Source organism: Athene cunicularia, assembly GCF_003259725.1.
Source record: "Athene cunicularia isolate RWA chromosome 12 unlocalized genomic scaffold, athCun1 chr12_part1, whole genome shotgun sequence".
Classification (NCBI taxonomy): domain Eukaryota; kingdom Metazoa; phylum Chordata; class Aves; order Strigiformes; family Strigidae; genus Athene; species Athene cunicularia.
The window spans coordinates 14,464,212-14,474,235 of NW_020799116.1; the positions used below are offsets into that span (position 1 = coordinate 14,464,212).

At 35.6% G+C, this 10,024-nt stretch overlaps 1 protein-coding gene across 5 annotated transcripts in view; it reads left to right on the top strand.

Moving 5' to 3' along the window:
- ARHGEF3 (Rho guanine nucleotide exchange factor 3) overlaps window positions 1–4,754 on the top strand; it is a 137,325-nt gene extending 132,571 nt beyond the window's left edge. For all 5 annotated transcript variants that reach the window (XM_026857229.1, XM_026857230.1, XM_026857231.1 and 2 more), the window contains 2 exons: window positions 1,901–2,087; window positions 3,019–4,754. In XM_026857229.1, the coding sequence (XP_026713030.1) occupies window positions 1,901–2,087; window positions 3,019–3,365 (534 nt within the window). In that variant the 3' untranslated portion in view covers window positions 3,366–4,754. The remainder of the gene's footprint in view (window positions 1–1,900; window positions 2,088–3,018) is intronic.
- The last annotated feature ends 5,270 nt before the right edge of the window (window positions 4,755–10,024 follow it).

Here is a 10,024-nt window from a genome sequence, read left to right on the forward strand (position 1 = left end):
CCACCCACCCACCCTATAGATTAGTAGAGATTAATAGAAGAGAAACCAGTCATGGACAAACAACGAAAAAAGATCCTCTTCTCATAACTGAGCTTATGGAAGTTTTATTAAAAAAAAACCCCAACAAACAAAGTAAGCAGGATTCTAAATGTATTTTTCTGTGCTGGGAGTGCCTCTATTTAGCATGTTTATGCATACAATAGAAGGCTCATGTTTTACCCTACGGCTGAGATGGAAAGATAAAACGGCTGCTGTTTTCTGGTTGACCTGATAAAGATCAGGCCGGCAGTTAATGTATAGCAAACTACCAGGAAGAAACTGGCAATTTCATCTTTCTTATGAACTTTATTCCATCCACACTACCCCTGCCTTTCTTTGGTAGCGTAACACTAAGTATATAATTAATTATTTTCAACTTATGAACAGTATTTAAAATTCCCCAGCATTTATGGGACGTTTCCACACTGATGTATTCCTTGAACACAACTGACAGTGTGGGGTATTTTTATGTTTGTGCATTTCTTTGATTTGGGGTGAAAACCAGATCATTTGTATCTACCTGCTATTACAGAGTATTAATTTTTGCAGCAAATAAGAGATCTCGCCATTGAAAGGAGTTTCATGTGACTGCCCACTAAAACAAGCCATAACAAAGCTTTACGTTAGGAGGAATCTGCCACATTTTGTGGATGATAGTTTGAAAACTGAGTTTCAAAATAAACAAGGTATTTTTCCTGCACATTTAGAATATTAGAAACAAACAAACAAAACCAAACCCCACCAACCGTACTTAACATGCAAACCTGTATATACCTCAGATCTTTTATCTCACACATTTGTGCTTTCATATTCATGTGAGAAGGTAGCCATTTGCTGAACATATAGACTGAAACACATAATGGATAGACTCCACCAGACTGCACAGAATCTTTGTTAATACAGAAGAGGACAGCACTGCAGAATAAGGAACAAACAGAAAGTTTAGGTGTGTGTTCTGCAAAGACTTGGAAAGACACAAGTGGAAAAAAATTGGGACTATTCATGGATATAAAATGAGGCATCTGTTGTGGAAAAACAGAGTGAAGATTAACTTTTTCAATATCGGAAGACTGCCAAGGCATATTGGGAAATGTTTCTGCTATAATTACTCTTTCATTACAGTCTTCTGAAGACATGAAGAAGGGACAGTGAGCTAAATGGATCTGAAGCTCTGTCTTGTTTTAAAACTGCAAACAGTGCTTCCATTTATATTTAGTCAGGTGAACTTCAGAAGCAACGAACAGTTGATTGGGAAGGAAATTTTGGCTGTGGAAAACAAAAAATTAATTTCAACGCATGATACCAAGTGAAATGAATTTAAAATTTCAGTTTATTATTGGAAGCCACTGGAGATTGAAAAATGTGAGGAGAAACAGATGATAACAGGTGACTTATGCTACCCAGGAGCGAAAGTAATTTTCTGAGTTTCAGAGAGCTGTGGTGAAGCTGATTGTGCACAGCATGTGAATTGTAAAAAGATTGCTCATAATTGTTCATTGAAAATATTTGTATGACTAAGATTGCCTGTTTCTTAGTAACACAGGCAGTAAAGTTAAAGTGGGTGTCAAAGAATGTGTATAAGCATGCACATTTCAAGATCCCAACATGAAAAGATTAATTAGGATCATGACATAAGAAACTGAGAAGAGGACAGGAAAAATAATTTTAGAAGTTTTCAAATTCTTACATTTACGTACTTACGTGCTGTCGCACCATAAGACTTTTAAATAGCGGGAAGAGAGGAATCCTTATTTTAACTGTTGAAAACACAAGACTGTAACATACTAGAGTTTAAATACATTTGGTTTAATGATTTTTTTAAAGGAGGAGTAATGCTTTATTATTTATCAATTTTTAATAGAAACTGCACGTCTTCCTGTTTGAAGAAGTGTTGGTGATTACTCGAGCTATCACCCATAATGAACAGCTCTGCTACCAACTGTATCGGCAGCCAATTCCAGTGAGGGAGCTTGTGCTAGAAGACTTGCAAGATGGAGAGGTGCGATTGGGTGGATCCATACGTGGTGCATTCAGCAACAATGAGAGAAGTATGAGTACACCTTTTTTTTATTTGCTCATATAGTATCATTAGAACCTAAGACAACTGCCAATGAGACACCAGAATGTTTTCTCTAAAATTCATGTTATCTATATCCAACATCTTGATTTTTATTCTAAACTGGCTTATTATGTTGTACCTTGCTTCTTTTAGATTGTTTCTCAAAGCTCACCATATTGGGGTTTCTCCACACACTTTCTTCTGTACTGAATGGAGAAGGGAACAATGTGTAGAATGTAGTGGCAAACCCACAAAATTATAAGCAAGTATATTCTGAAATCTTAAGCTTTAGCTGTTAGGACTTTCCTTATATTATGGAGACATTGGTTGCTATTCCCTGAGTCTTTCAGCTGACAGATAATGTCATGCTCAGTGTTAAGACTGTAGCTGTTCATGTTAATGTACTTCTAATTAAGCATATTATAAAGATGTTTGTTTCTATTACAAGGATCCTCTGAAAGTCACTTACCTTGTAAAAACTTGGAGGGTTTTTTTATATGTATTTGCTTTATTAGTGAAGTGAATGTAAGGGATGAGGCAGTCTCTGGCTGACACAAGGAATGGTATTCAGTGAAGGTTCTGGAAATCTGCTTTGCAGAGAAGTAGAAGAGGTGTTGAAGTGTGGGAGAAGCCTTAATCCTGCTGATTCACATAAAGCTTTATGGGTAGCTCATGCATGGCAGAACCAAAATTGTTTAATCCAGCAATATCAAATTATTAGAAGCGCTTGTGATGTTCTGTCTTCTTGCCCCACAAAAGATACCCTGAGAAAGAAAAGATTCTCTGTGGTCTGACATGGTATAGGCAGGAAAACAACTTTGGTCAAAGATTTTGCAGATTTTGTTATTTAAATATACTCTGATTATAAAAATCCATTCAGCCAAAGCATTCAGTGTTTTGATATATGTTGTTTCTTTCAGTCAAAAACTTCTTTAGAGTCAGCTTCAAAAATGGATCTCAAAGCCAGACTCACTCACTCCAAGCCAATGACTCCTTCAACAAACAGCAGTGGCTTAACTGTATCCGCCAGGCCAAAGAAAAAGTTACATGTGCAGGCAAAGCTGGCACGCTGAGCTCGGAAACACATTTTCTTTTGTCACCAAATGGAAGCAGAGTACCCCGGGGGGAAACCACGCTCGAGCAAATGGACCAATCGGACTGTGAGTCAGACTGTAGTATGGACACCAGCGAGATCAGCACCGACTGTGAACGTATGGAACAGACGAACTCTTGTGAAAATGAGAAGCAAATAGAAACCAATGTTTGACAAAAACTTACAGTTCATGGAAGAAAATCTCTCTTGCCTGTACAGTATTTGCATTCCATACATGGAACCATTTGGAGAAGCACTTTTAAAAGGTTTTTTGTGACAACATCAATGCAGTCCTCCTTGTATTCATACCTATGAGTGTAGTACTGTAACTACCAATCTGTATAAGCTGGAATCTCTTGCAACTCAAGTCCTGTGATTATATTCCATAAACATCTAAGATGGATGAAAGAGGTACTTGACCAGTTATTCTCAATGTCCTGCTGTAAACGGAATCTCTAAACTACTGTTTATATATGCATTACATAAAGAATATTTTCATAATTTTTAAAGTACTTTATTTGCCCTTTAATGGGGCAGCTGAAGATGTGGACTTAATATGGAGTTTCAGGATAGGTATCAACAAGTTTTCATAAAGGCATGGAAGGAAAAAATAGTTTATTGGAAAAAAGAAAAACATCTATCTGAACTCTTGTGGTATTAAATCAACAAGAACTTATGGGCCATGTAACCAGTGACACTTTAGGGATTAATTTATCAAAATGAAGCACTGTCCTAAAATCCAGCAACCAAATTGTCTAAAATCTGGTCAGTTAAAGTGGTCAGCATAGTGCTGTGGTTTATTTATCAAAGCATGTAATGCTACAAATAATCAAGTGATAAAAAAACCAATAACCAAACCTCTACAGCCAGCACTGAATTTAAATGAAATGCTGAGAATACTGGGTATTTGTAAATAAGCCAGTAGCTTGCTTTCAGTGACATATATATATATATATATATATATATATATATTATCCCAAACAGGATAAGAATGGAAAAAAGCTTTTGCTTGTGAATAGGCCCTCTTCAGCATTTTGCACTCCACTGACCTCCACTGTTGGTTTTAAACACCACTAAACTAATGTTAAAACATTTAATTTTCTGTAAATGTCTGTTTACAATTACATGTAGTTGGTTTTTAAACTAAGTGATGATTTTTTTTTATCAGTGGTGCTCTACAAATACCCTATGGAATTTTGTAGAGAAACAAAAAGGGAATTGCTTTTCCTTTAAGATGTATTACATCCTTTATATTTTTCTGGTTTGTTTTAAAAAGTTTTTGTTGCATTTAATCTCATGCTGTAATTGGAAATGTTACTGTGTTTTCTGGTGGCTGATTTAATCTACTCATTATGATGAGGAGGAGACGAGTCACGTAAATGCAGTCTAAAACACTCAGCTCAACATCTTGTTTCTTTCCAGGAATCCCTGGGTAGTATTTTATTTCTTAGTATAAGAAATAATGCCAGTGCTGTATGGCAAGCTATGAAAATTATATATTAATAAATATAAGTGATCCTTGGTATTACACAAGATAACATGTGCAAAGTACTTACAACAACAGTAATAGAAAAACTTCTAAGTTATTGCCAAAACCATTTTTCCTGTGTTCTACAAGTTTACAGAAAATTTACTGTCAAGTATCTTGCATATATATATATGCTGATGTGCATTACAGAAATTGGTGTGACAAGATGTTAGTGTAAACCAAGGTATTTTTATTTTTTAAAGAAAATGTCATTTTTACCCTATAGAACATATTTCTGTATTTATAGTTTTTAAAAGAAGTCAATTTTCTGTTCTGTTTCAGGCTTTGTAATTTATTTCAACTGCTTCATTTTTAGAGCTGAATAAGTGTGGCAGTGAAGATGAAAGAAAAAAATTACAAAAGAAAAGGCATAGGAAAGCATATTAGATGATGAACCATTTTTTGTAAAACCTGTTCATCAAAATGTTTAAAAAGAGCAAAAAGCATGTAGTGTTCAGCTAGAGAAGAAAGAATGAATGTGTGTCTTGACTTTTTTTTTTTATACTAGCCTTAAACTTCTCTGGAAGCATTTCAAATAAATTACATGAAACCATTTTGATTTTTATTTGGTTTGGTTAGTTGTGCAAGACTACAAAAAGATTGCAGCTGTGCACAGTGAGGCTTAACATATGTGACCAACACATTTTGGTTCTTCTGGAAGTGTTACATATTTGGATCTAATTTGTTAGATACAAAATAGTAAAAAATAAATGTCACTGCACCCAAGTCAGCACATTCCCCAAACTTTTGTAATATATTATCAATTTAGTAAGTGGGACTGAAAATTAAATCCTGCCATTAGTTTCTTTCTCCTGATTCCTTGTGGGTCACATATCTACTAAATATATATTATTCTAAAACACTGTGATGATGAATTTGGGGGCATGTAAACCAACCAGCCAGCGATCTCAGAAGATTAATTTACATTTGTTTACTATTGTTTAGCAACCCACTTAGCATCATGTTCAAAATGCTGCAGTGCAAGTGTTTCAGTTTTGCTTTGTACTTGATATGTTAGCTACTGATTTAAGAAAGTTTAATTTTTTTTTTTTTTTTCAAATCATCTTAAGGAATAAGTTTAAGAATACTGATACCATTCTGGATTTGGTTAGCTTGTTTTGGTTCTAGCACTTTTAAAATGTTACTGTGTTTGAAAGGTTGACTTTTGATAGGGGTGGAGGGGTCATGAACGATGAAATGTAACGAAAAGGATGGGCAAAATGTAAAATGATGAATGCAAAGTAAGGAGGACAAGTCATATAAGTAAATATGTCAAAGTGGTCATTGTGGTTAGTAATCCTGGTGTCAGCAGAATGGAGTCTAAGAAGTTGCAGCAGTGAACTGGCATGGGTACCACAGCTGTGCAGTACGCGTGGGCCTCTGCATGATTCTTATGCAGATAATTGCTTCTGATTTCTCAGGTCACCCATCATTGCATGTCCAGTGCTTCCACTAATGAGACAGTTCAAAGCTGTGTTAATCGTTGTATTGGATCTCCAAGGGATCTTAAATCACTCCTGCCTAAGATGGAGGGATAGTGCCATGGCAAAAAGGTGAATGACAACAGGTGGAGTGTGTATAAAAAAAAACCAAAAAAAGCCCCAAAACACCAAACAACAAAAGAAACCAAAACAAACAAAAAAAACCCCACACACAAAAAAACAAACAAAAAAAACCCAACACCAAAAAACTGCAAAGGAATAAAGGTAAAAGCATAGATTGACTTGACTGAGAAAGAAAGGTAAGTAAAGAGATTGCCCTTGAACCATATGGGTCTTCTGAAACTACAAAACAAAATGTAACTGTCTGTTCTTTGGTGCCCTAGATTTGGTCTGCAGCACTGAAAAGAGCAATGCAAGGATGAATTCCTGTCTCCTGGAACACAAAGGGCTGCTATGGGACACCAGGAACACTTAGTGTAAAGTCTGGGAAGCTCAGTACCAGGGACTCAGTTTCCAGAACCTGGGCAAAGGACAGGCCCAAAGTTGAACTCGAAGGTAGAGGAAGTATTTCTCAGTGGTGACTTCTGTTCAGCATGACCCACCCAAACCAGGGACAGTGCCTTGGGAGTGCCTCTGCAGTAGTAGGAACCAGATTTCTTGAGGTTTCACAGAAATTCCTAGAATTAGAAAGAAACATCAGAACTTTGAGGTACCAATCAGTGGATTGCTGTTTTTGAAAAAGTTGATGTTTTATGGTGACACTGTCTGGCACTTAAGGTACAGTCTTGATTCTGAGGATCTAACAGAGCCAGAGACTTGAGTTCTACATATATGGAAGAAGAGTTGTTTCCTTTGAATAGGGGTTTCCAGATCAAGAATGGACAGTTCTTCCATGTTTAATACTTACTCTTGAATACAAATTTTAGAATACTGTAATCTGTTCTACAGGTTGATGCTGCCATCTACTGGAAAAATAGCATATTTTAAGAGCTGATTTGATTACATTAAAAATATTTTAAGATATTAAATGTATGAATAATTAGAAAATGAAACTACTTTAAAAAATACGAGTAGATACTTTCAGACTTCCTCCTGAGGATCACAGATTTGTTAGAAAAAAAGTACTAGGTGAATTTCTGTTACGAATTCCTAGCTTTACAAAGCCAAGTCAAGACTACTTGCCCAGTTTGTCTCACCTTTTACTATCATAGGCATATTTTCTCCATGGCTGGTAAATGATACTAAAGCCCTTTCCAAGTGTGTAAATTAGGTTTTGTCTGTTTTTTCTGAAGATGCCTCTCTTTGCATGGTCTATGAAGAAATTTTAGCAATACAGTTTTCCTGTCTTGGATCTCCTAGCACATAAAATTTAGTTGGCACAAAATTAGCACTTACACATTTGAAGAAATGAGATGTGTTTTGCATCACTAGAGTAATTTCTGGAAAATAAAATAGTAATTTCTAGTTATTTAAATTAAACTGCAACAATATGCTCAGACTAAATAATAATTTGCATTTCTAAATTTGCTTTCATGAAAGAATACTGAGGTGATGTCTGGAGCAAGCACCCAAGTTTACTCCTGGAACACGGAGCCTTATACAACCCTCCCTTTAAAATGTCTTTTATTTTGTGGCTGTTAATCTGATCTAAATCTGTATTACTAATGTATTACATATCATCTGAATCAAAGGGATCTGCAGCTGCTTTGTACTTGGGTGGGAAACCACTTGGTGCAAGCCAGGGAGTCGCGGTTGAATGCTTGGCAAATACCAGAAACCACAAAACCCAGAAACTAGAAAGACAGCAAGGTGACAGATTTTACAAGCTTGTTTTTACTTCGAAGTATTCAACCAGTCTCTTCCTATGGTGATTTTTTCACTGAACCTTTGTTTTGTAAACTGAAATCCTTGCTACCTATTTAATATCTACAAGGATCTAAGATTTATAGTGGTACAGCGATCCAGAATTGTTAACATCAAGTAGTACTTAGTAATTCTTGTGATGATCTCTCCCAGGCTTATGTTAATACAGAGAATAATTTTGTACAACTGCGAAGAAGCTTTTTAAAGCAAGTGGTAAATGAGGAAGACTCCTTTGTATGTTGTTTGCTAAATAAGCAAGACTTTATACATTGTTTGGATTTATGATACATGCTTATGATGTTTATATTTCTCATTATTGAACAATACATTGTAAACGTATGCTTTCATGTATTTTCCAGTATTTGTTGTGAGAGAGTGGTAGCACGTATACTTCTCACAGTTACTGGGTAGTATTAGTAGACAGTAGTTTTCCACATGGTTACCTTTTTTTGTAGTTGTTTCATTAGTGCTTGTTGAATTTATTGGAATGGCTCTATAGTTGATCCATACAATGTGGCTCCATTCCAGGATTACTAGAATACAGTGAAGATATGCAATTTAGACTCCATGTTTCTTCTCAAGTCTTTGGAACCCTACTGTCATGTGGTTATTCACTGTCTGTCGATAGGTCTTCATCTCATGTGACCAGTATGTCAGTAGAGCTATGATAATTCAAACAAGCAAGGAAGTAAATCTGGTGTATGTGTATATAAATATACACAGACATGCTAAAATTATGTTTTCCTAAGTTACTTAGTGGCTACTGGAAGACCTCATTTTGTTTTGAAAATTTGTTCAACCTGTCCAAAGCATAGATACATTTTTCATTATTTCTTCTGCAATGAGAATAGACAGTATGGTTGGAAGGACCTGTGTGAACCGATTCCTAGAAGAAATTTGTCTCACCTAACTTTAAAACATCAGTTAAAGAAATCCTCAGTGTCCCCAAACAATTTCTTCCTGAGCTTCTTATCGCTAGACAGTTTTTCCTAACATTTAACCTAAATCTCCTTTGATACACTTAAACCTCATCCTAAAACCAATCACCAAGGACATAGAGACATAGAGAATATTTCCTCTTCCACAACAGCACTTACCATCTTTGATAACTATTATTTATCCTCTCGCTTCTAGACAAAACACCCTAATTCTTCCAGTCTTTCATACAACGGTTTAGATTCATGCAGCACAAAAGAATCATTAGATGTGTTCCCAGAAGTTAGAGCAGTAACTTCACAGTATGTGTAAAATGAGAGTGAGGACACCCACTTGGCTCTGTAGTATTATTGCTCATTTGTAAATGCAGGGAAGCCAGATACAATGAAATCCAAACACCAATCAACTGAACTAGTTGTATGTTGAAGATGTACACAGCCTGGAAGTGATTTTAACAGCTTTGCCAGTTCAGTCTTAATGAAACAGGTTTACATGTTTAGAGATCAACACCAGATTGGTATTTCTTCTTGGTATTTTTTTTTCCTTGTATATGAGAATTCTGTTTGAATGAGGTAAAGCACAGCAAAATTATTCTGATATGTATCAACTGATCTGTAATATTCTCTTTACCACCCCTGAAACCTCACAGAGGCAGGACATCAGATTCTTGGGGAGACAGTCTTAATTTATCCATAGGTTGAACACCGCATTTGTGGATTTTATTACCTCTTGTTAATTGAACACTGTATTTCTGCAATTAGATAAATGTTTGGTGTTACGTTTCTGTAATTTCTGGAAATTATGGATACTAATTACCTTATTTAAACTTGGCTGACTCCCAAAGACTTTAAGAAGAAATTATTAATTATTAGCTTATTTTAACACCCTGGAGGCTGCCGTTAGCACCCGACCATTTTTGAGTTAGTAGGTTACTTATACTTTATGACTTACAGGTGATCTAAAAAGAGATCAATAAAATAAAAGGGCTTAGGTTAAAATATTTGGTCCTGGCATAGGAAAAACTTTGTATTTAAGCTTGGTAACTGCTTTTGAGATGACTATAA